At 47.4% G+C, this 26375-nt stretch overlaps 1 protein-coding gene across 2 annotated transcripts in view; it reads left to right on the top strand.

Moving 5' to 3' along the window:
* The window catches only part of Scn11a (sodium channel, voltage-gated, type XI, alpha), a 71694-nt gene that overhangs the window by 10606 nt on the left and 34713 nt on the right, over positions 1–26375 (top strand). For both annotated transcript variants that reach the window (NM_011887.3, XM_017313362.2), the window contains exons 5-15: positions 1665–1793; positions 3638–3735; positions 6930–7103; positions 7858–7924; positions 9051–9192; positions 10281–10478; positions 11342–11515; positions 19064–19193; positions 20677–20915; positions 22338–22514; positions 24590–24943. In NM_011887.3, coding sequence (NP_036017.3) covers positions 1665–1793; positions 3638–3735; positions 6930–7103; positions 7858–7924; positions 9051–9192; positions 10281–10478; positions 11342–11515; positions 19064–19193; positions 20677–20915; positions 22338–22514; positions 24590–24943 — 1882 coding nt within the window. The remainder of the gene's footprint in view (positions 1–1664; positions 1794–3637; positions 3736–6929; positions 7104–7857; positions 7925–9050; positions 9193–10280; positions 10479–11341; positions 11516–19063; positions 19194–20676; positions 20916–22337; positions 22515–24589; positions 24944–26375) is intronic.

Genomic DNA, 26375 nt, shown 5'->3' with positions numbered 1-26375 from the left:
TAGGGGTGGATCTCACCCCCCAACATAAATGCTGGCAGAGCCAATTTAATTTTGTATATAAAAATAAAATGTCTTTAGAAGAATTAAAAATACTTGTAGCAAACAGCACACAGGAACTTGTCATTATTTATTCTTTGGTAATTTCATACCTGAATTATATAGATCCTATGCCTTCCCTCTGGACACATACTTTTTTTTTTTTTTTCCGAGATAGGGTTTCTCTGTGTAGCCCTGGCTGTCCTGGAACTCACTTTGTAGACCAGGCTGTCCTCGAACTCAGAAATCTGCCTGCCTCTGCCTCCGGAGTGCTGGGATTAAAGGTGTGCGCCACCATGCCGGGCGACACATACATTTTTGTGTCTGGATTTTAAATGGTTTTCTTTGTGTCCACATTTGCTCTATGAGAATCTATTTTGATCAATATATGATAGTTTACTTGGTAAACTGTAATTACTCAAAGCCTCTAGTACTTTACCCTTAGTTTCCTCATTGCCATCTTTTTGTATAAAGCTACTTTTAGATTATTATTTTTCTCAGGATAGATGATTGGAAATGGCTTTCCTGGATCAAATATATATCATAATGCTTTTAAGTACATATTCTTATTTTCTGTTTTGCTTATATAGTTAACATGTTTACATTTTATATTTTAAGTACATGTTCATATACCAAATACTTTCTGAGAGGTCTGTGTCTGCTTATTCTGTCACCATAAGCATAGGAACCAATCAAATCACATTTTACATTCAAAATGTTTCCCTTCTTAGCCAGGCACAGCGGCAGAAGTTTGCAATCCTGGCAGTCAGAGGGTGGAGCAGGATGTTCAGAAGTTTGAAGGAAGCCTGGACTACTTAGTGAGACTTGGTCTAAAAAAATTGTTTTAAAAATACATATATTTCATGGTGGCTGGAGACAAGGCTGAACGGACAGATTGTTTGATGCTTCTGAAGAAGAGCCTGGCTTAGGTCACAGCACCCACCTCAGTTAGATCGCAACTGCATATAGCTCCAGCTTTTGGGGATCTGGCGCCCTCTTCTGGCCTCTGAGTAACCTGCGTGCATGTGCACATGTCCACACATACACGTACACATATATACATAAATAAAAGTAAATCTTTAAAAATAATATTTTATATGGGTCATGACAGCACTTATTGTCCCAGAACTTTAACAGCAGATGCAGAAAGATTATGAGTTCAAGGCCAGTCTTGCTTACATAATGAGATTATGTGAAAAAACTTTTAAAAAATATTTCTTTACACTGGGAATTGGTGTGGTACATCACTTTCTGTCTTTTACATTTAACTCTTATTTTTCTACACTTAGAGTATTTATTTATTTTATTTTTAATTAGTGTTATAGACAGCTGTCAGACTCCATGTGGCTTCTGGGAACTGAACTCTGGTCTTCTGGAAGAACAAGCAGTTTCCTTAGCCACTTTGCCGTCTCTCCAGCCCCTCTGACCCTCCTATTTCGATTCCATCTCCCTAGCACTAAGACTACAGGCATGCACCACGAAGCTTGGTTTATGTGGCACTGGGCTTGAACTCAGGGCCTCATGCATGCTATGCCAACACCCACCTCCGAGGCCCATCCCTTGGTAGCTCCTTTCTTTCCCAGTCATTTATCATACCCATTCTTTTTTATGAATGGTTTGCTTTGTAGATACGTCTTCATTGGGATTTATGTTTTAGAAGCTGTGATTAAAATATTGGCAAGAGGCTTCATTGTGGATGAGTTTTCCTACCTCCGAGATCCTTGGAACTGGCTGGACTTCATTGTCATCGGAACAGCGTAAGACTGTTAAAAGATTTTTGTGAGAGGCACTTGGCGGGGGTGGGGGAGACTCGCTTTGCGTCTTTTGGGGCTCCGTGTGGATCTACAAGAACAACAGTGTGGCCTGAAGTTGTGTGGATCTCTGAGAGTAGAAATGGTTGATCCAGAGGAAGCCACTGGCGGAACCTCCAGGCCCCCACCCTCCCTTGCGTTGCGTTCTCACCCATTCCGCGACCAGCTGTGGCTCTGACATGCCAGGCTCTGTAAGCACGAGGTTGTAAAAACAAAACGCAGAGCAACAGAAAAGCCTCATGAGGCTCACAATTCAGGGGTAAAGAGAGGATTAATGCTAGTCACAGTATGGTTGGTGGGTCACCAGGATAGGTATGTGTCAGAGCACGTGGGGAGAGCCAAGAACTCTGGCCAGTATCTCTGGCTACAATGAGATCACAAAAAGTTTCGTTTCAGGTTTTTGTGTTTTGTTTCTAAAGTTTAGGCTTCTAAGTTTAATGTTGAGTGAATTGTGGTGGTGATTTCCCACTTGAGGCCTTTGTGTTAAAGCCCAATGTGTGTGTGTGTGTGTGTGTGTGTGTGTGTGTGTGTGTGTGTGTGTGTGGTTGGGGGGTGGTGGCAGAGTCTGTATTGGTAAGGTGGGAGCAATCCCAGAACGTCCACCTGCTCTTCCATTTTATTAATCAGGCAGGCCTCTCAATCAAACCCAGAGCTCACTGATATGGCTACTCTGAGTGACCAGCTTGCTCTGGGGATCCTTTGCCTCTGCTTTCTGAGGCTGGAATTACAGGTGGGAGGCCATAAGGAACTCCCACCCAACACTTATGTGAGTTCTGGGGATCCAAACTTTGTACCGTGTGCTTTCAGGCAAAGTACTTTAACCAAGAGCCACCTCCCCAGACCTCCCACCCCACCCAACTTTTCTTCCTATGAATGTGCGCGGAGGTCGGAGGACAGCTTCCGGGAGTCTGTTCTCGCCTTCTGTCTTGTTGAGATGGGGCATCTTTTGCTTCTATTGTACCACATATTCCAGGCTAGCTGGTCTGTGAGCTTCCGGGTGATCCTCCTGTCTCTGCTTCCTGTAGGACCATAGGACTGCCGGGATTACAGATGTGTGCCACTGCGTCTGGCTTTTTATGTGGGTTCTGGGCATCGGACTCAGGTTGTCAGGCTCGGATGGCGTGCACCGTTACTCGCTGAGCCACATCCCCAGCCTCCGAGATCCATTTTGAATTAGTTATAGATGACTCAGGCTGAGTATTGAGACTATTCCGTACGGAAACAAACAGTTTCCACACCTGAGTGATGGAATAAATAAAATAAATCAAGCCAGTGCGACCGTGGTACATCTGTTGAAGGTATTTGTGCCAGACATTGTGGTTAGTGCTTGGCTTGGGTTTTACTCATTTCGGTCACAGATGGCGCTAGAGGCGCTATTCATCTCAGAGTTTTACATTTGAAGATCACTGCTTGCATGCTCCTGGCTATTGAAGATGCCCTGATTTAGAGATTAAGGGCATAGGCTCCAGGCTCGGTTGGTAAAGTCCTTGCTGTGCACATATAAGGTTCCTGGGACTGAGCCCACCACCCACATAAAAGCAGCTGTTTGTGGTGCCTTGTGCTTATAATGCCAGCTCTAGTGAGGCAGAGACAGAAAGATCCCCTGCTTGCCCACAAGCTAGCTCAGCCCAACCGGAAAGCTCTGAGTTCAGTGAGAGACCCTGTCTCAAAAAAAAGTAAGGTGTGTAGCAACTCAAGAAGCCACCTGCTGCCAGTCTCTGTCCTCCGTGGAGATGTGTGATGTAACCACACTGAGCCGCCCTGGGCTCTCCCTGTGTTTTGTCTTCCAGGATAGCGCCTTGTTTTCTCGGTAACAAAGTCAATAATCTTTCCACTCTACGTACCTTCCGAGTGTTGAGAGCTCTGAAAGCCATTTCTGTAATCTCAGGTAAGCCACTGGCTCTTAACTAAAATGCTCGTTGGCATTAGAACATTTCTGAGCTGGGGTGGTGGTGGTGGTGGTGGTGGTGGTGGTGGTGGTGGTGGTGGTGGTGGTGGTGATGGTGGTGGTGGAGGTGGAGGTGGAGGTGGTGGCTGTGGTGGTGGTGGTGGTGGTGGTGGTGGAGGTGGAGGTGGTGGCTGTGGTGGTGGTGGTGGTGGTGGAGGTGGTGGCTGTGGTGGTGGTGGTGGTGGTGGTGGTGGTGGTGATGGTGGTGGTGGAGGTGGAGGTGGTGGCTGTGGTGGTGGTGGTGGTGGTGGTGGAGGTGGTGGTGGTGGTGGAGGTGGTGGTGGTGGCTGTGGTGGTGGTGGTGGTGGTGGTGGTGGTGGTGGAGGTGGTGGCTGTGGTGGTGGTGGAGGTGGTGGTGGTGGTGGTGGAGGTGGAGGTGGTGGCTGTGGTGGTGGTGGTGGTGGTGGTGGTGGTGGTGGTGGAGGTGGTGGTGGTGGTGGTGGTGGTGGTGGTGATGGTGGTGGTGGAGGTGGAGGTGGTGGCTGTGGTGGTGGTGGTGGTGGTGGTGGTGGTGGTGGTGGTGGTGGAGGTGGTGGTGGTGGTGGTGGTGGTAGTGGTGGTGGTGGTGATGGCGGCGGCGGTGGTGGTGGTGGTGGCTGTGGTGGTGGCGGTGGTGGTGGTGGTGCTGCTGCTGCAGAGATGGCCCCACAGGTAAGAGCTCTAACTGCTTTCCCAGAGGAACTGGGTTTGGTTCCAAGTATCCCAGCTGGGCAGTTCACAGCCAGCTACCTAGTTTTGCTACTGTGGATGACACCACCATATAGGTGTCAGATATCTCTACTGTGTGTTGGCCTCAGGTATATATATACACACACACCTAGGAATGGTGTAGCAAGATTGTATGGTGGTTCTTTGTTTAGTTTTGAGTATCCTCCATATTGATCCCCACTAATAATATACAGGGATCCCTTCTCCCTCCACACGTGTTCTTATTAGCCCTCTCTTGACTCTTCTCATCTCTCCTTCTTTCCCTCAATTTTCAACCTCTCTTCCCTTCCGACTCCCTTTCCATTGCTTCTCTCCCTCCCTCCCTCCCCTCCCTCTTTCCCTCCCTCTCTCTTTCCCTCCTTCTCTCCCGTCCTCCCTCCCCTTCCTCCCCTCCCTCACACCATTCTTCCCCTCCAATCCCCTCCCTCCTCCCCTCCCTCTCTTCTTTCCTCTCTCCCTCCCAAGCCAACACTCCTACAGGGGTGTCCAGAATCAAACCTCCATGCACTGACACACTCATGTCCCCTCAAAAAGGTGTTTTTCTTTCAGTGAACTTTCAACTTGCTTTTCCCTTACAGCTAAGGGTTCTGAGCATTTTTCTCATACACAGACCGGCCATTTATTGTTCTTTTTGAAATAACAGGAGCCAGTCCCATCCAAAAGCATGTTACTCCTCTGAGGTGGCATTTGAGGCACTGGGATTTTTTTTTATTCCCTGGACCATTAGCACAACCAGAATTCATGGCCAGTCCCTGAATGCACTTCTCACATGGAAGGAAAAGTGATTTTAAAAAAAAAGTTTGATTTGAGAAAAAGGGCTTGATAACCTCAAAATTTCCCATTTCTTCTTCTGTTTAAGAGTATCAAATCACTCTATGACAGTATCATTTTTAAAGTATGATGTGAAAAATTAAATACATTGAACTTAATTTAAATATGTTTCTTATTTTAGGACAGTGGTTTCTATACAGGGAAACACCATCTCAAATAAACAATAAATGAGTGAAAAAAATAAGCAATTAAATATTTGTTTTTATTGAATTCATTTGTCTACTTAGTCATAGATGATTTTATTAGTGCTTAGCTTTCTGAGTTCTTCTTAGCTTCTCTGACCCATTCCCCTATCGGCTGTGCACTGACAACGGTCTGTCCTGTTCTGTCTGCTGCCTCCCCCCCTGCCTTGCTCCTGTGCATTGCTCTTGTTCCTAGACCTGTCTCCCGAGCCTTCGGCATCTTTTCCCCACCTACACCTGCACCGGGAATTGCTTTCCCCTGCTTTTTTTCTGATTTAGAGATTTGAGTCTTACAGGGAGGTCTCTAATCCATCTTGAATAGATTTTTGTTCAGATTTATGTTTGACATTCTGTGTGTGGACTTTCAGTTTCCCCAGCATTGTCTGTTGCAGAGATAAATATTCCTTATCTGATGTTTGTCTCTGACACATTGTCAAAATGAGGTGGCTGGACCTGGGTGGCGTTATTTTCCGGTCCTGCATTCTCTCTTGTTGGCGACCACTTGTCCTTTGGTTGCCTCATTACTATGGCCCTGTCGTGTATTTTGAAATCAAGTATGGTGATTCTGACATCATTGCTCCTCCGTGCAGGACCCATTGCTTTAGCTGTTTGGGGTTTTCAGTGCTTCTGTGGGAATCTGAGGCTGTTTAGTGGCATTGTGTGTATAACTTGAAGGGATGGGGGATTTAGGCTCCATACCAGACAGTTCATCGAGGAAGGGAACCTCTAAATGCTACAAATCAGGGCTTTTCCTACCCTTTGCTCGAAGACTCAGTCTAAAACATTTGCTAGTGCACCTCAAGATAATCTCATTTGTATCTTTGGTATCTTTGCCGTGGATGTAGCACGGGCTCACTAATATTTCTCCAGTGAGTTGGTGAATAGAGAGGAAAATGCCTTAACATCACTGTCAGTCTAAGCCACTCCTTGGGGACATTTCCACTATTTAGATGTAGTCATCCTCCCTGCCCTAGCATGCACCTCTGTTCCACAGTACAACTATACCTCCTGACCCTTCTTATACCTTGGCAGTTGTCAGTAATTACTAAATGTTACCTCCAAATCTGTGTCATTCTCTAGGGGGGCTTCCTGAGACCCCCAGCTGTGGAGGTGCCTTCGAAGCCAAGAGAGACTCCTGCATCTGTCTGACACGCCCCCCTCCAAGTTTTCTCACTGGCTCCTCAAGGCAGCCCCGAGGCAGGCAAAGGGCAGGGTTGAAGAATTTAGGGTTCAGTGCTTTGGTAATGGCATCTAAGCTAGGCACTCAGGGCTTTGGAATCGTTAGAAGGTCACTTCTCAATGCCCAGCCTGTAGCCGACAGCCTCCCAGGCCTTTGTTAAGCTCTCCTTGGCCCTTGCCCATGTCTGGTCAGGGGCTGAGGGATGTTTCTCCCCAAACATCTCATGTCCTCAGGTCTGAAGGTCATCGTGGGTGCCCTGCTGCGCTCCGTGAAGAAGCTAGTGGACGTGATGGTCCTCACTCTCTTTTGCCTCAGCATCTTTGCCCTGGTTGGTCAGCAGCTCTTCATGGGAATTCTGAGCCAGAAATGTATTAAGGACGACTGTGGCCCTAACGCTTTTTCCAACAGTAAGTTCCTGCTGTTTACCCTTTGTTTACCCTTTGTTTTTGTGCATGCTTGATTCCCAGCTCCTATGGTCTGATTACTCGGTCCTTAGGAGCAAGGCCAGACTGTCCACCCTGACACACACACACACACACACACACACACACACACACACACACACACACAGTGTAGAGAATTACCTCATTCTTGGAGTTTCTCTGGAAAAGGAATGTCTCAAAGCCAAGTTCACAGAGCAACAGCTGCTGCCTTCTCTGCCTTTCAGATCTCAGCTCACTGCCATGGTTCTCAGAGTGAGTTCAGAATACCTGGATTTGGCCAGAGGGAACCAGAAATTTCTAAGACCCTTCCCTCCTCTCAAGTGTTTATTTATTTATTTTGCAATGCTCTGTGCCTTGCTTCCTCTGCCCTGAGATCCAACTTACCCCCCTTTAATGAGTCCTGAACCTCATGTTGCTGTAGTCTGCTCACACCAGTCATAGCTGAGTCTTGTCCAGCTTTGCCCAGGGCTGGCAGCCTCTGGTCCATCTGGGGCGGGGGGCAGAAGGGTGAGGTGACGGTAGTGATGGTCCATTCTCCCATCTCTCCATCCTTCTTTCCTCTTCTCTCTCTGAGGCTCCATTCCTTGATGGATGCTCATGTTGATCACTTCAGAGAATTAAAATCCAGCGGCTTGAAGAGTAGTTTGACATATTTGCTATTCTTTTTCATATTAGCCTTTTTCTTTTTAAATCCAAATCTGTGGCTTTCTTCTCTTAGAGGATTGCTTTGTAAAAGAAAATGATAGCGAGGACTTCATAATGTGTGGCAACTGGCTCGGCAGAAGGTAAGAGGTCTAGACTGTGTCCCTCCAGGTCAACTATACCGCAAGTTTTTGGGATATGAGCACATAGTCTTCATGTGTTGACTAGTACAGCGATTGGAGTTCCTGTGTCTAAGCAGGTTTATTAGTTTCCTTAGTTTTCAATTATTATTTTTTAATTTTATTCATTTCATGTGTGTGGGTGTTTTGCTCATATGTCTGAGTACCATGTGCATGCAGTACCTGTAGATGCCAGAAGAGGGTGCCAGGTCCTCTGGGCCTGGAGTTACAGGTGGCTGTGTACCACCATGTAGGTGCTGGGAATGGAAGCTTGGGTCTCTGGAAGAGCAGCCAGTGATGGTAACTCCACCTTAGGCTCCTAACTTTTGCTTTTAAAGTCAAAGTCTCATTACATATTACATTACATCACTCATTATATTCCCCTCAAACTTAGGATCCTCCTGCCTCAGCCTCCCAAATAGCTGGGACTATAGGCATGTACATCCATGCCTGGCTTACACAAGCTTAGATTTGTGTTATTTAAATGAAAATTACTTTTTAGCTGCGCTGTGATGCCACATGAAAGGCAGTGGATTTTAGCACTTGGGAGGCAGAGGTAGGTGGATCTCTGAGTTCAAGGCCAGCCTGGTCTATAGACCAAGTTCCAGGACAGCCAGGGCTATGCAGAGAAACACTGTCTTAAAAAAAACCAAACACCCCTCCCCCCCACACACACACCAGACAACAGCAAATCATTTGCAAGCGTGGCTACTAGGGTTCTTTCCTTGGCGACCACTAACTGTCAGTCTTTGCTCATGGAGACGGTGGGACCTCTTGAGGGACTCCTGTTTCCATGATGGGATGTTGACAGGTCTGTGCTGGCTCCTACAGCTCCTGGGATGTGGGTCTTTATATTGCTATAGTGACTTGGACCTGCATTTAATCTTTCAATGAACACCTGGCTAATATGATTTCATCATTGATCCCTTAGGAGGGTCAGTGAGAGTCCTTGAGGGAATGTCAGGGAAACCGAGCAGGCAGAGGCCGGTGTGGGGAGGCGGCCATTCTCTATGTTTTCTTGAGGAAGTTGGGCTGGGGGTGGGGGTAGTGAATCTAATCTTTTCTTGATTCCTTTGTCTCCAATATCTAGATCCTGCCCCGATGGTTCCACGTGCAATAAAACCACATTTAACCCAGATTATAATTATACAAACTTTGACAGCTTTGGCTGGTCTTTTCTCGCCATGTTCCGGGTTATGACTCAAGACTCCTGGGAGAAGCTTTATCGACAGGTTCCTATTTATATTCTCTCTAACTCCCCCGATCCGTTCTGACTTCCCTCTGTCTAAACAACCCGTTTATCATTTATTTAAAACCTTTCCTCCCGCTCCTCCTTTGTCATCTCTTGCTTATCTGAGTTGGATGTACGATTGAATCCTGCTTCAGAGATTGTGTTAGAAACTCTAAGACAATGAAGCACCATGCTGGAAATAAGAGCACAAACTCTTTCTTCATGCATTACCCACTGCTTGTGCTTTCAGCCTTAGTGCTCGTGCTCTCTCTCTCTTTCTCTCTCTCTCTCTCTCTCTCTCTCTCTCTCTCTCTCTCTCTCTCTCTCTCTCTCGCCTTTTCTATTTTGAAAACTCACAAACATAACTGAGAGAGTGATGGACCGTCAGCTCAGGGAGATTGGCCTCTCTGTGAATGTACCGCAGTTCCACTGCAAGACAGCACCTTAGGAGTTGCTGTGTCATTGGGAGGCTGGACTCGGTGGCTGTCTTGCCTTTTGGCTTCTTTGGATCACAATGGATCAAGAGGAAGTACCGTGGGCCACAAGGGGGTGGGGGATGGGGTATTCACTTGCGCTTGCAGGTTTTGAGATCACACGTGTATTTCTTTTGCAAGACGGTGCACTAATACTCGGTCATTCACAAAGCTCACTCTTAACCGTGCATTCGGGGCTGGAGAGATGGCTCGGCTGTTAAGAGCACTTGATCCTCTTGGGTTTCTAGCAGCCTGGCATCATACAGCTCATGACTGCCTGTCACTCCAGCCCTAGGGGACCTGACACCTTTTTTCTGGCTACACACACACACACACACACACACACACACACACACACACACAGAGCAAACACTGTCGCAGTCATACATATAAAGATAAATACATCTTAAAAAAAGAACCATGTGATTGAGTTATAAAATATTCCAACTTATCTCATATTGTAAGTAAGTTTACGATTTTGTGTTCAGCTCATTCGTAGTTGCCCTGGGCTGTGGTTAGACACTTCTGCTGGGGACCCGAGCACGTGCAATCATGTCATCCTGTTGGACTGGGGAGGGTACGGCAGATATTATATGCCGTGTTCTGCCCCTTGCAGATCCTTCGCACCTCCGGGATCTACTTTGTCTTCTTCTTCGTGGTCGTCATCTTCCTGGGCTCTTTCTACCTGCTTAACTTAACCCTGGCTGTCGTCACCATGGCTTACGAGGAACAGAACAGAAATGTCGCTGCCGAGACAGAGGCCAAGGAGAAGATGTTTCAGGAAGCCCAGCAGCTGTTGAGGGAGGAAAAGGAGGTAGGGCTTAGACAGTAGGGGCTGCCCCAGGGGCCAGCGGGAACCCAGAGACACTGTGAGGGAGGCTGAAGGTGGCCTCTTTGGTGCTGGGTCTCAGCCCTTTAGTGTCCTGTGTTTTACTGAGGATTTGAGCCCTATGCAGGCCGGCTGTGTTGCTGCTGTTCTCAAATGGGTCTGGACGCAGGGTTCTGGAGAGTGTGGTCTCAGTGCTTATTGAATTCTGGGAACTGGTACCATCTAAGAACGCGTACCAAATTACTGGCTATAGACTGTAACTTATTTATGTGCACACATAGGCTCTGTGGCGAACCTTATTATGCAAAGCCGAAGGCATTCTCCTCTACTCGGGAGGGCTGGGGCTCTATCACCAGAGGAGGAGGTGTTCCTTCCTTCCCAGAATCCCAGCCTAGCTACACGCCATCCCAGGAAATTTCCCTGCCATCACATTCTCTCCTCCGGTCCTAAGCTTTTCTCGGTAGTTAACAGTAGTTCTACACTCTGCTGTCTTCTGCATGCCTCAGATTTGTCCCATGGAATCCCATGGCAAGTCCTCAGCATCCCCAGGTATAAATACACGCTGAGTCCCTAGCACATTCGAGGCGTTGTGCTAAGGATCAGTCATGGGGAAACATGAGAGAGCTAACCCTGCCTGGGACAATAGCAAGGCCTGTGTTAAAACCAAAAAAACCCTGAGCCACACACCAGATAAATGACAGCTCAGCTATGCATTCAAATGAGGCAGGGGGCCACCTAAAGGGTCCAGTGTGACAGAGACAGCAGAGTAGCTCCCTGAGGTTGAGGTCATCTGCGTTTTCACAGGGAGCTATAATCTGTTCACTAATTGCTTCTGCTCTCTCTCAAAGGCTCTGGTTGCCATGGGAATTGACAGAACTTCCCTTAATTCCCTCCAAGCTTCGTCCTTTTCCCCAAAGAAGAGGAAGTTTTTTGGCAGTAAGACAAGAAAGTCCTTCTTTATGAGAGGGTCCAAGACAGCCCGAGCCTCAGCGTCCGATTCAGAGGACGATGCCTCTAAAAACGTAAGTCTTCTCCTGGGACCTACAGTAAGACCATGCCTCCAGGCGAATGGCTCTGCAACAATTTGATGAAGAACTCCTCTCTTCTCCTCTCCGATCCTTTCTCCGTCGGTGTGCTTGTGCGCACACCCAGCCCTCTGTGTGGTGATTCCGGTATATGTGTGAGCAGTCAGTCACAGTGTGCGTGTGAGACTTATGTTCTCTGTCACCGTGACAAAATTCCCAGTGGAACAACTTCAGGGACTAAAGAGTTATTTTGGTCCAGGTTGAGGGACTTCCAGTGTGTACTGACAGGGAAGGTATAGCTTCATGATTGGCTCAGACTAAGTTAGCAGGAGAATGAGGCAGCATGGTGACCAGTCAGTCACATTGTGGCAAATGACCAAGAAGCAGAGAGGTGGAACAGGATGGTGGCCCGTGGTGGCCTATGTCAGTCAGCTAAGCACCATGCTCCAGAGGGTTCATAACCTCCCACAAGTAAGACCACCATCTGGGGACAAGGTCTTTAACTCACAAGCCTGTTGGTTATTAGATTTCTGAGGCAGCCTAGAGAGGTGGAAGATAGAAAGAGACCAGAGTCTGACCTTCAGACAGGGCTGTGTTTATTAGCACACACAGTGAGGGGCAGCATTTCTTCTGCAGGAAACTGAAGGGTCTGTCTGGAACAAAGCTGGCTACCACTCTTTATAGGGGCAGGAGTGAGTTGGGGGGCTTGGGAATAAGGAAATTGTTACAGCCATAGGGGTCAGTTGTGTATCTTTCCTGCACACTCTCTCCTTCCTAAAATAGTTTGCACAAGGTAAGGCAGATTATTTTGTGAGACATTTCTTTCTGTGCTCACTGACAAGCTGGGCAAAGTCATCTGTGATCTCACAGGAAGGAGGTGCGCTCTCATCTCAAATCCTTAAAAAAGGCATAGAAAGAGATAAAGAGAGAGGGAGTCAAAAGAAGTAGGGAACAGGATGTCAACTCTGTAACTGTTTTGAGGTGAGGTGGGTTACTGTTAAAGGGGCTTAGTTCTGGGACCTAAGGAGGGTGTCCTCTGGTCACTTAGCAGGAGTCTTAACTTGACTGACTGTCCTCGGATCATGTGATTGCTGTCATGCATTTCTGGAGAAACACTAAAGAAAAAAAATCCTTAGGGGATTGTAAACAGTTGATTTTGTTACAGAGAAAAACTGAGAGATTGCCCGGGAAGGTGGGCAGAGTGGGAGGAGTCGGGATGGGAGAACCAGAGTGAGCCGGTGAGATGAAATGGGTACAACATTGGCTCAGGGTGATGGTGACCAGTCAGTCCCTCTACCAGGACTTCTGGACCAAAGTGAGCAACAGAAGCACCAGGGAGCGGCAGGGCATCGAAGGAAGGGAGCCAGGGAGAACACTGGACTCCTCATAAGAATTGTATCTGGGCTGGGGTTTCTCCACAGCATCTGAAAGGTATTTTGCTACATGTATCAGGAACAGATGGAGCTGTGGTCCGGTGAGAGCCACTGGGAAATCTTATGTGAAACATTTTGTTTGGTGGGAGAGATCAGTGAGTAAAACATTTAAAAGGCAATGTAAAAAAGTCAAGTATGGGATGATAAGGAAAGACAAGATCAACGGGAGGAGACAGAGTGGGAGGGAGCCAGCGGCCCACGCAGAGGGAGGCTTGTGGCTGACTTCCTGTCTGGTTCCTGTGCCTCCCCTCAAGCATGTTTGGGTTTGCTGGTGTGGAAGCAGTTTATGGAGGACGGAGCACACCCTCAGCAGCAGTCAGGTCTCCTCTTGGCAGCAGCCAAAGAGCCCAGGTAGTTCTGGAGTGTGTTAGGCTGTGAGTGTGTGAGACGCCGGTTACATAAGGAGGGCTTCAGGCCAGTTTCAGTTCTGAGTCCTGCAAACAATGCCCACAGTGGCAAACAGAGGGAGGAGTTGATGTCCCATGTCCCATTAGAGCCTCTCGAGGGTCATTTTTGTGACCTGATTTCAGTGGGTCGTGGGCACTGATCTCTGCTTCTTTCTCGCTGACAGAAATCCCAGAACTTGGGAGGCAGATGCAGATGAGTCTCCCAGTTTGAGGCCAGCGTGGTCTATAGAGCGAGTTCCAGGACAACCAGGGCAACACAGGGAAACCTCAAAAAAACTGAAAAGAAAAAATATAAATACATAAGCTAATAATAGCAATCCTGACTGGGAATGGTTCTCCTCCTATCTGCACACAACGAAACGTCTTTGCCCTGGGCTGGCTGGTGGTTGGTGTCCTTCTTCCTGTCCCAGAGTCATGAAAGGAGGCTTTGGAGAAAACTCATAGACAACATGCTTGGATCTAAAGTGGATAGGCCAAATCCCATCTCCAGAGCTCACTTTTCAGTAAGGTAATAAGTGTCCATTTTCTAATGTTATCTATGCTCAAAAGACATCTGTAAGACTGAACACAGAGATCTACATTATCTGCAACTAGTGTGTGTGTGTATCTGTAGACGGAGGCAGACAACCTGAAAAGCTTAACAAGGATTTTTAACTCTCATGAAGACACCAAGTTATTAATAATACAATTACCTATAACACTGAGGCCAGCGAACAGAATAAAATACAAGCCTTAAAATACAAGCCAAAGTACCCAAGCTTGTCGAGGCAGAAGCAAAGATGGATCAAAAACACAGGCATGGGGCTGGAGAGATGGCTCAGTGGTTAAGAGCACTGGCTGCTCTTCCAGAGGTCCTGAGTTCAATTCCCAGGAACCACATGGTGGCTCACAACCAGCTATAATGAGATCTGGCACCCTCTTCTGGTGTCCAGGCATATATGCAGACAGAATATGGTGTACATAATAAATAAATAAATAAATACTCTTTTAAAAATGACTGTTATTCAGGGAAAAAAGACACAGGCAAAGGAATCTCAGGGACAGAAAGCCTCCATATCTCAGTTACAGGAAGCGGGCTCAGAGACCCAGCAGAAATGTCTGGCGTTCAAGCTGTGGCACAGTGGGAGTTAAGTGACCAGGATGAGAAGGCTTAAGATGAGCCGGGCATTATATGGGAGGAGAAGTCTTGAATTCCATTTTATTTTTTTATCACATATCTAAATCAGTTTAGATATTATAAAGGAGAATTCTGAATTTGGGCCACCAGTGGTGGTCATTCAATGCTTATTGAGGCCAGACTGGGCCAAGAACAAGTGAACCTGATCTGAGATCTGCCAAATGGAACATTTTTAGATTAGCTACAGGCAGGCAAGGGTGTGTCCTTTGGCACAGGCAATTTGGAAAGGACAACGTGGCTGTTGGCTCACTCTGAAGCAAAGCCAAAGGCAACAGAGGGCAGGTAGGCTACCGGAGCAGAGTGCAGGTTACCCCAGCAGAGTGCAGGTTACCCCAGCAGAGTGCAGGTTACCCCAGCAGAATGCAGGTTACCCCAGCAGAGTGCAGGTAGGCTACCCGAGCAGACGTTCCTGGGGGAGAGTCGAGTGTGCTATGTGGTCAGGAAGAAAGCACACGGTGGAGCTGCTGCCACCCAAGTTAGCTGGAGACTGAACCCCATGGAGTTAGGTTATTAGAGTCTATCTGTCTGTCTGTCTGTCTGTCTGTCTGTCTCTCTGTCTCTGCCTTATTTCTCTTTCTATATATAGATATATAAATTTTAGTCCATCATTGGTTACAGATTGCTAGGGACCAATGATCATAATTTTGCTGTGTTTTTGACTTGCCGGGTAACGGGACAGAGGGGCCTGGGGCTATAGAGGAAGTGCTTGAGGTGAGGGCCTGGGACATAGGGATAGGGCAACCAAACCAGCAGCATCTCTTTGGTACAAACCAACCTAGAAATGACCGGAGTTGGAGGAACAGCAGTGAGTTAGCAGCAAATCAGAAAAGATCCCCAGCAAAGTAGTGTCTAAGCCCAGTGGGATTCACCAGGCAAAAGGAAGAGCAGGTGTCGCCAGTGCAGAGAGCAACATGTGTTGCACAACCAGGGTCTGGAAGCAAAGATGGGCAGGAGAACATGGCCCATTAAAAAGTATGTGTGTGGATGTGTATGCACATGAGTGTGTGCGTGTGGATGCATGTGTGTATGTTCGTGCGTTTGTATGTGTGTGTTTGTGTGTATTTGTCTGTGTGTGCATGTATGTGCATGCATGTGTGCATGTGAATATGTGAGTGTGTTCATGTACATGTATGTGTGTGGTTGGGGGATGCTGGCAAGAGCCTATATTTGTAAGATGGGAGCAACCCCAAAAGGTCTTAAAGGCAAGCCGAGGAGTTCATTCAGTCTATGCGGAGGGGAGACCTGGGAAAATGTGAAGTGTTTGAAGCAAGAGATGTGTGGTTTAGTTTTTGTGTGTTTGAGACAGGATCTTATTATGGAGCTCTGGCTGTCCTAGAGTTTGCTATGTAGATCAGGCTAGCCTCAAACTCATAGAGATTTCCCTACCTCTGCCTCCAAAGTACTGGGATTAAAGGTGTGAACCACCACACCTATTTTTTTAAAAAAATATTTAATTTTTCTCTTTCTCTTCTTTCCTTCCTTCTTTCTTTCCTCCTCTTCCCTCCCCGACTTCCTTCTACACCTTCCCCTCCCTCCCTTTTCTCCCTTTCCCTTCCTTCTTCCCTCCCTCCCTCCCTCCCTCCCTCCCTCCCTCCCTCCCTCCCTCCTTCCCTCCCTCCCTCTCTTTCTTTCTCTGAGGTCACATGTGTGGCCCTGGCTGTCTTGGAGCTTGTTATGTAGACTAAGCTAGTGTCAAATTTACAGAGATCCATCTGACTTTGTCTCCTGAGTCCTGGGATTAAAGGCGTGAACCACCAGGCTCACCTGGTGCTGTGTGTTTTTAGAACCTTGGCTGTAGGTTGATACAAAAGTAACTGCGGTTTTACACTGTTGACCTTTATTGCTCGCTTTGCGATACGACCTTAACAAGCAAGATCTGCTTCGATGCCCGGCTTTAATGCTCATCTCCTGCCTTAGGTTTTCTTGCTAAATGTTTTTACTTGCTGTGTATTTTATATTTACCTTATGCCAGTGATATCTCAACCTGCCTAATGCTGCGACTCTTTAATACAGTTCCCCACGCTGTGGTGACCTCCAACCATAAAATCATTTCATTTCTACTTCATAACCGCAATTTTGCTACTGTTAGGAATCATAATGTAAATATCTGTGTTTTCTGGTGGTCTTAGGCGACCTTTGTGAAAGAATCATTAGACCCTCAAAGGGGTAGTGGCCCATAGGTTGAGAACCCCTGCCTTATACTATGGAAACAAAGTTAGGACAAATTTCTTATTTGATTTCAAAATGGGTCATAAAGCAGCAGAGATGACTCATAACATCAGTGACCGGCCCAGCACCCCCCCCCCCCCCCCCCCCGTGACTGTACAGTGGAGTGGCGGCTCAACAAGTCTTGTAAAGGAGGAGGCAAGACCTTGGAGACGGTGAGCTTAGTGGCCAGCCATGCGGAGTTAACTGTGGCTGATTGACAGCCACCATCACAGGCTGTCGATCATCAGAGCCCATCCTCTCCCAACTTGAGGAGAAGTGGTCAGTGGGCTCGAAATAAACACTCAAGGCCGTTTGAGATTTGGAGCACACCGGAGATCTGGAGCAGCTCGGCAGCGGGGGATGCGTGCGCTGGCTGAAAATCCGAAGAACACACTGTTTTGAACCCTTATGCTCCACAACAACGACGGGCCATTTCTCTATTGGATTGCGACATCCGAGGAGCAGTGGGTCTCATGCGACAGCCACTGATCGCAAATCACTTTTATAAGTCAAACCTACACCAGGAAAAGGTCCTGGGAGCTCCGTGGTGGTCTGCTGCCCGTCTGATCCTCTTTAGTTTCCTGAAGCGAAATCATTGCATCCGGGGAGCATGCTCAGTAGAGGAGGTGCATGTGGCCCAAACCATACCGCTTGCCCCTGGCATCGATCAACAGCAAGGGCCGGTTCTTCACAACTCCTGACCACATCACACAATCCACCCTTCAAAAGTTAAACGAGTAGGGCATCAAAACTTTGTCTCTTCTGCCTACATTCACCTGATCCTACCAGCCTACTATCAGGTCTTCAAGCATCTTGACATCCGTTTGCAGGGAAAAGGCTTCCACAACCCGCAGGACGCAGGGGAGGCTTTGCGAGAGTCCCTGGAACCCCGGAGCAGGGATTCGTGCACCATGGGGATAAACAAACTTAGCTCTTGTTGGCAAAAACATGTTGATTGTAATGGCTGCTATTTTGATTAATGAAGGTGTGTTTGAGCCTAGTTATAATGATTTAAAGCTCACGGTCTGAAGCTGAAAATTTCTTTTTCAACGAGCTAAACACATTGAAGAGAGGGAGTTGGAGGAGAGACTAGAGAAACCAATTAAGATGTTGCCACGGTAACCCAAATAAGAGGTGGCAGAGCTTGCATGAGGGCCCGGAACAATGTGTAACTTTTCCTGGGGAGAATAAAACATCTTTTCACCCAGGTAGGGCATCAATGACAGACCAAAGAAAGAATTTCACCCAAACCTAGCTTGGCAAGTCAGTAATTTTATTGGGGTTTCTTATAGGCACATGGGGGACTCTAAGACATCTGTATCATTGAAAATCCCTCCCCAGTGTGGGTGATGCCTCGAAGAAGCTGTATTCCAGAAGTCAGTGTACAACTGTAGTCAGCCAGTCCGCTCTCCCCAGCAACTGTCTACTAATTTTATAATCTCATGGAAGCAGCCTGGCGAAATGGCCCAGGGCTAAGGGAATGCACTCCCAAACCTGACCACCGTAATTTACCTCTTGAGATCCTTGTGGTGGGATAGAAGGAGAGGACCCATCCTTTCAAGTTGCCCTCTGACCTCTACTCCTGTGCTGGACCACATACAGATGCAAAATATGAAATATTTCTAACACTGCATGGCTGGGCCTTGTGGATAGTTTAGCTTTCCAAACCTCTTAAATCTTGGGGCTGTCCTTAGCTTTCTGAGTCTCAGAAGATGCCCTTCACCTCCTGGGAGGGAGTGTTTGAATCCATAGGAAACAGCCAAGAACAACAATGAAGAGAGGCAAACTTACCCACAGAAGGTGAAGCCTGGCAGTTGAGTTGAGTAGGGCTTGTGGCTTATTGAATAGGTGATTTGTAGAGACAAGAAAGGACATGCATTAGGGGTGGAAAAGATGGCCAGTTTCATTTTGGATGTATCAGTGTTGAGGTGCTTGTGAGGGCTCCCAGCAAAGATACTGAGTGGGACCATGAGTCTGTGGATAGACAGAAGTGAGGTATGGGGGATGCTTGCTAGTAAAGTTATCCTTATCACTAGGGTAGAGAGTATCTTGTTTGCCCTTTGTTGAAAGTGAATAAAATATAAAGTTTCTTTCTGTAGATCAGACTCGAGAAATGCTCATGTGTAGGAATAATGAATGATCAAACCCTACTTCTCTGGCCTATTCCACATGGGCAAGGAAACCCGAATGCCTGATCCGCCATTATGACGCTGCGGACCTCTCCGTATAAAGTGCTCCTCATCTTCATTTAAAGTCATATAAAATTCGGGGAGTGTCAAATCCCACCTTTAGAAGGTCCCCCATGCTTTTTCTCTTACAGCCACAACTCCTTGAGCAAACAAAACGACTATCCCAGAACTTGCCCGTAGAACTCTTTGATGAGCACGTGGACCCCCTCCATAGGCAGAGAGCGCTGAGTGCCGTCAGTATCTTAACCATCACCATGCAGGGTAAGTTCCACATTGCCGGGAAAGCTGACTCCTGTGGCTTCTTTATCTCTCTCATCTCCAGTCGTCCCCGTCCCCCCCCCCCCAAGCCCTCCATAGAGGAAGTTTCCTGGGACCACCCCACTGTGCTATCTTTCAAAGACAGACTCCCCATATCTCAGGAGCACGCAAGCAGAGTAGTTTGACTGAAATGGGCTTTCCTGAGAGGTGTACTCCCCTGAAGTGGGCCCCTGGGTGTGGGTTGGCTAGAGGTAGGAAGAGATTTCCGCCTGAGAACAGAGATAGCACCTCACAGCTGGCTGGCTAGCCTCAGGAGGTCTAATAACATAGCCAACAAGGTGACATAAAAGACCTTACCAGGAGGTGGCAGTTTTTCTCAAGGTTAGAGCCAGGAATCTGTCATGGGACAAAGAAGACCATATAGACCAGCCAGGACCCTCTGCTAGGCCTGGTTGACAGCAGTGAGCCCCAGGAAAGGTATAGACACTCAAGATCATGAAACACTGGAGGCAGATGGGGTCTTCTGCACATTTGAATTATTACATGGCCTCTCTTGGCCTGCAGGAGTCTCTGAAATGGTACCTAGCAAATCAGGGGTACAGGCACCCAAGGGTGTGAGCTCAAGTAACTGACAGAACACCCGGTGACAAAATAACTTGACAGGAGCAACTGAAGGAAGAAAGGGGGAAGGGTTTATCTGGGCTCACAATTTGAGGGTATACTTCATCATGATGGGGAAGGCATGGAAGCAGGGATGAGAGGCAGCTGGTCACACTGTGACTACAGTCAAGAAGGAGAGAGAGAGAGAGAGAGAGAGAGAGAGAGAGAGAGAGAGAGAGAGAGAGAGAGAATATGAGTTGATGGTGTTCCCACTTTTTGTCATTCAATTCAAGACTCCAGGCTGAGAAATGGTGCCTTCTATATTTAGAGTGGGTCTTACCACCCCCAGTAATCTAGGAATTCCCTCGCAGACATGCCCAGACATTTGTCCTCTTTTGTCCCCTGGTATTTTTAGATCCTGCCAAATTGAAAATCGACATTAACCCTCACAGTACCTTCAACTGTCCCTGCCTGTACCCGACCTTCTCTTTTTCTCCCAAGCCCTGGGATCCATTGGCCATGGCTACAGCCACCACCACGGGCTCTCTTAGAAAGCAGAGCTTACCTCCATCTCTTATGCTTACCTCTGTGGCTCTCATGGGTTCAGAGCCAATCAGTGTTGGCCTCTGGATCACATCTGATATACTTGACTTTGCCACATGCTAGCTACACGCAGAGGTCATTTCCTCTGCAGTGTGCTTGGCAGGAAAAACTTCCTGGCTATTCAAGTCAGTGCCCTGCTTGATCATCCATGTATCACACACACACAAAACAAACAAACAAACAAACAAAACCCTGGGGAAGAAGGAAGAGGTTAAGCACATAGGCAGAGAGCAGCCAGGCTGACTCAGAGCAAACACCTGATCATTCTTCCATTCTCTTCCAGAACAAGAAAAATCCCAGGAGCCTTGTTTCCCGTGTGGGAAAAACTTGGCATCCAAGTACCTGGTGTGGGAATGTAGCCCTCCGTGGCTGTGCATAAAGAAGGTCCTGCAGACTATCATGACAGACCCCTTCACTGAGCTGGCCATCACCATCTGCATCATCGTCAATACTGTCTTCTTGGCCATGGAACACCACAATATGGATAACTCTTTAAAAGACATACTGAAAATAGGAAACTGGGTAATCTTGGGCTCTTGTAAAGCATAAAAGAATTTCGAGACATAACTCTGTTGAAGTGCAAGCGTTTTCGGTCACCTAACCCAAACTGAAACCTTGGTTTCCTTAAATGGAATAAAGGCAAAAGATGAGTTGGGGTCTGAGTTCTGCACAGGTCACATCTATGGTTTCTCATGGGCCTTCTAAGGGTCTCTTTAGCCATCCATGTAGGAGATGCAATAGTAGAAAATCCTAAAGGTAACGTTCTGGATATTAGAGAAGATGCTAAACAGGAGCTGGAATGTAGCTCAGCTGGTAGTATGCAGGAAGCCTTGGGTTCAGTCCACAGCACCACCACATAAATCGGGCGTGGTGGTGCATGTGTGTGACCCCAGCACTCAGCAGGTAGAGGCAGGAAGATCAGAAGTTCAAAGTTATCCTCAGTCACAGAGCAAGTTCAGTGCCAGCCTCGACTACACGAGACCCTGTCTCACAACATCCATCCCTCTAAGAAAAAGCTGTCTCCAGAGACCCAGGGTAATGACCTCCATGGCCCTTTGTTCTGGGGACACTGAGTATCATAAAATAATGTAGATTTGGTATATAGGTAAATTCTCAGGAAAGATGAGCCAGGCCTGGAAGATGTGAGTGGGTGTTCCCGAAAGACAGTGAGGATGGGTGGACTCGGATGTCACTGGTTCTTATGAAACTGAGTGCGTCTCCGTTAAACTGGGAAACCTAAGATAAGGAGGAAGCCAAACTTTGAACGATCGCTCACTCTCTTTCATGGTTCCGGTGGGAGGCGTTTTTTCCCCCCTCATGGGGAATTGAGTCTCTCATATATCAGAAACAACAATTAGTCAGTGGATGCTTTACTCTAATTAGCTAATGGATAAATGGATTGAAAATCTTTCCAGAATATCCAATCTTCTTCTACAGTTCTATTTCTATAACTGAAAACGCAATACATAAGTTTTAAATATTAAAATAAGGAACCGCTCCAGTTTTAAGTATCTTCTTAGGGGGGCGCTAGTGAGACAGATCAGGAGGAGTGGGGGAGGGCAGTGGAGCAGGGCAGAGGGCATAGGGGAGGAAGACAATCAAGAAGAGTATGTGACATGCATGTGTCAAAATGTTATCCAACACATTGCCGTGTACGATAACGTAAGAAGTCAACAATAAAAACACTTTAAAACAGAAATGTAGCTGGAGGAAAGATCTGGGTCTTGGGGGCACAGCCCCTGCCCCAACAGTCAGCCGACCTGGCTTTTAGCGCCTCCTGGTGGCTGCAGCTATGGTAGTGTAGTGAGCCGCCTGGGCCTCTGCATCCTGTGCCTGGAGCACAGGATGGCCTCAGGCACCGTGCACTGTGGGTCCCTCAGACCGTCCTTAAGCAGGAACCTCCAAAGCAAAGCTAGCTCCCGCTTGTCCTTTGTTCCACTGCAGGTTTTCACTGGAATTTTCATAGCGGAAATGTGTCTCAAGATCATTGCGCTAGACCCTTACCACTACTTCCGGCACGGCTGGAACATCTTTGACAGCATTGTGGCCCTTGTGAGTCTCGCTGACGTGCTCTTCCACAAACTGTCTAAAAACCTCTCCTTCTTGGCTTCCCTCAGAGTGGTAAGGCGCTTTCTTTTCTTTCTTTCTTTCTTTCTTTTTTTCGAGACAGGGTTTATCTGTACAGCCCTGGCTGTCCTTGAACTCACTTTGTAGACCAGGCTGGCCTCAAACTCAGAAATCTGCCTGCCTCTGCCTCCCAAGTGCTGGGATCAAAGGCGTGCGCCGCCACCACGCCCGGCCCCTTTTTATGTTTCAAATTTACTTTTATCATGTGCACGTGTGTGGGTGCGTGCATGTGTGTGCGTGCGTGTGCGTGTGCGTGTGCGTGTGCGTGTGTGTGTGTGTGTGTGTGTGTGTGTGTGTGTTACATGAGTGGAGGTCAAAGGACATCTTGTGTGAATTGATGCTTTCTTTGACCCTGAGGATCCTGCTGGAGCTCAAACTCAGGTCAGGGAGTGACATTTCATTCTTTCCTCCTCCCCTCCCTTCCTCTTCCTTTCCCTCCCCTCCCTTGTCTTCCCTCCCCTTCCCTGCCCTCCCCTTCCCATCCCTCCCCCTCCCCCTCTCCTATCCAGAGTTTTGCTTTGTAGCCCAGGCTGGCCTGGCACTTGTTACTTAGCCCAGGCTGGCTCTGATCCTACTTGCCTGTGTCTCCCAGTCCTGAGGTTACAGGAATGTGTCACCACACCTGGCCCTTGGCCCCACTTTCTTATTTCATCGTGTAACCTAACATCCTGAATAGAAAGAAAATAATCTTTAGTAGGTTCAAAAACTATTTTGGACCAAATCTTAATTCATCACATCTTAACTCCAGGACAAAATTTGAATTCATTCACCTCCCTAGGTAGCCCAGGTTGGCCTCAAATTCCCGATCTTCTTCCCAAGGCCTGGGATTACAGATGTGTGCCACCGAGCCCAGCTGGTTTAGGTAGATTTCATAAAAATAGTGTGTCTGTGTGTGTGTGTGCATGCATGTGTGCGTGTTTGGATATGTGTATTCGTGTGCTTGTGTGTCACATGTGTGCAGGTGCCTGGGGAAGCCAGAAGTCAGTATTGGAGCCCCTGGGTACCAGCCACCCAGTGTGGAAATCTCTACAAGAACTTTTCTCTATAAGAGCAGCATGTGTTCATGACTACTGAGCCATCTTTCCAGCCCCAGAATAAGATGTTTTCCATTTAAAAATAGAAATGTAGGGTTGCTGAGATTGCTCAGCTAGGGTAGCATATTTGCTCCCAATTTTGATGACCCCAGTTTAATCCCTGGGACCCACATGGTGGAAGGAGAGAACCGACTCCCGCAGGTTGTGCTTTGTATACAAATCTCTTGTTTTGACCGCAGTTCCAGGTTCATTCTGCTTACGTGATAAAACAGAAAATCTGACCCAGAGTAACCTAGATGAGTAAAAGGACGATTTGGCTTATTTTTCTGTCGTCCGTCCGTCACCGAGGGTAGTCAGGGGAGGACCTCACCGTGTGTGTGTCACTCACACCAAAGGAATCAGAGCAGAAGCCATGGAGAGATGGAGCCTGCTTACTGGCTCACTGTATGTCTCGCTCACAGGCCTGTTTCATCCAGTTCTCTTACACAGCACAAGCTGTGTAGGGGTGATGCTGTCTACCATGGACTCATCCACCAAGACAGTCCCTCACAGTCCGATCTGACCTGGACAACCCTTCAATAACAGCTGAGGCCAACTAGGATAACCACCATGTGTGTGTCTCTCTCTTTCCACAAATAAATGGATAAATATGATTTTAAAAAGATTTAAATAGGAGCTGGAGTAATGGCCTAGCAGTTAGGACCAGGTTCATTTCCCAGCACCCATATGGTGGCTCACAGCTACCTGTAACTTCAGTACCAGGGATCTGACTCCCACTGCTGCCCTCCTCCATTACTGCGCAGATGTCCTACTCTTGCAGGCAAATGACCAATATACATAAAACTTTAAAAATGAAAAAAAAAATTAAATTAAAAAGCAGTACTTGAGACCAGAAGCTGGTGACTATGCCGCAGGTGGGTGTGGCAGGTTTTGAAAGTCCCAAGCACTGGGGTTGAGGGATGCAATTTGCCTTCTACACCAGCTCAATGCAGACGTGAGCTTAACTTCCCTTTGGTTTGTTCCCCGTTTTCACAGCTGAGGGTCTTCAAGTTAGCCAAATCCTGGCCCACATTAAACACTCTCATTAAGATCATCGGCCACTCCGTGGGTGCGCTCGGAAACCTGACTGTGGTCCTAACGATCGTGGTCTTCATCTTTTCCGTGGTTGGCATGCGGCTCTTTGGTGCCAAGTTTAACAAGACTTGCTCCACCTCTCCGGAGTCCCTCCGGCGCTGGCACATGGGTGATTTCTACCATTCCTTCCTGGTGGTGTTCCGCATCCTCTGTGGGGAGTGGATCGAGAACATGTGGGAATGCATGCAGGAGATGGAAGGCTCCCCGCTGTGTGTCATCGTCTTTGTGCTGATCATGGTGGTCGGGAAGCTCGTGGTAAGTTGCTGAGGCCTCTCTTTCAGCGCATTTTGATCTTACTTATCCCCCACCCCACCCATCAAGTCCAGTTTGGGATGCCCATATACTCTTGGATGTGTGGTCTTCCACTGAAGTGTGGCTAATTTACCAGGAGCAACTCCTTTAAAGGAAACTGGCCCTCTCACGGCAGCTAACAAATTACAGATCTCTCCTTGGCTTAGGGATCTCTCCCCCTCCCCACTCCAGGTTGGGGTTTGGTCCGGCTGGGGCTCACACGGGATGGTGTATGCCTTCATAACTGCTGTGAGTTTGTGTGCACAGGTGCCTGGCTGTGTCCAGAAGGCACTGATTCCCTGTTGTCTTCGTCCATTGCTTCTGGGTCTTAAATCTTTATTCACAATGATTTGTGAGCTACAGAGACAGAGAGCGTGTGATGTGCACGTCCCATTTAGAGCTTTCCTGAGTCTCTTAACAACACTTCACTAGTGAGCATTGTTATTCAAAGTATGAGACAATTGAATCTTAAAATTCTCCTTTTTATGGGGTCGGAGAGATGGCTCATTGGTTAATAGCACTGGCTGCTCCACTGGAGGGCCTGGATTCAATTCCTAGTACCTACGTGAAAGCTGACAGCTGTCTACAACTCCTGTTCCAGGGAGCCTGATGCCCTCTTTTGGAGTTCTCAGGCACTAAGCAAGTACACTGTGAACAGACATGTGCAGGCAAAACACTCATACACACAAAAATAGAACTGAAAAGAATATTATTTTGAATCTGACCTGAGGGAGGCATAGACACGAGACAAAACCTCTTTAACACACGGGACATGTGTTGTTGTGTTGTTTACTGGCTCTGCCCATTGGGCAGTCTATCCCTGATGCTTGGTGTAAGGAAATCATGTTCTCCCGATCAGTGATTGGCTAAGACAGCCGTCCTCAACCTTCCCGATGCTGCGACACTTTTACACAGTTCCTCATGTTGTGGTGACCCCCAACCATAAAGTCATTTCATTGCTACTGTAAATTTTCGACTGTTATGAGTAGTGATGTAAATATCTGATATGCAGGATATCTGATATGTGACCTGTGTGTGGGTTGAGACCCACAGGGGAACACAGGAAGACTTTTCATTCTTAAAAATATGCACAAACAAGTCAGTGGCCTTCCTCTATTCAAAGGATAAACAGGCTGAGGAAGAAATCAGGGAAACGGCACCCTTCACAATAGTCACAAACAATATAAAGTATCTTGGTGTGACTCTAACCAAACAAGTGAAAGATCTGTATGACAAGAGCTTCAAGTCTCCGAAGAAAGACATCGAAGAAGACCTCAGAAGATGAAAAGATCTCCCATGCTCATGGACTGGCTATCTTGCTGAAAGCAATCTATCGATTCAGTGCAGTCCCCATCAAAATTCCAACTCAATCCTTCATAGAGTTAGAAACAGCAAG

The sequence above is a fragment of the Mus musculus genome, chromosome 9 (assembly GCF_000001635.26).
Source record: "Mus musculus strain C57BL/6J chromosome 9, GRCm38.p6 C57BL/6J".
NCBI lineage: Eukaryota > Metazoa > Chordata > Mammalia > Rodentia > Muridae > Mus > Mus musculus.
The sequence above is the reverse complement of the archived record's forward strand: the minus strand, read 5'-3'. Positions and strand labels throughout refer to the sequence as shown.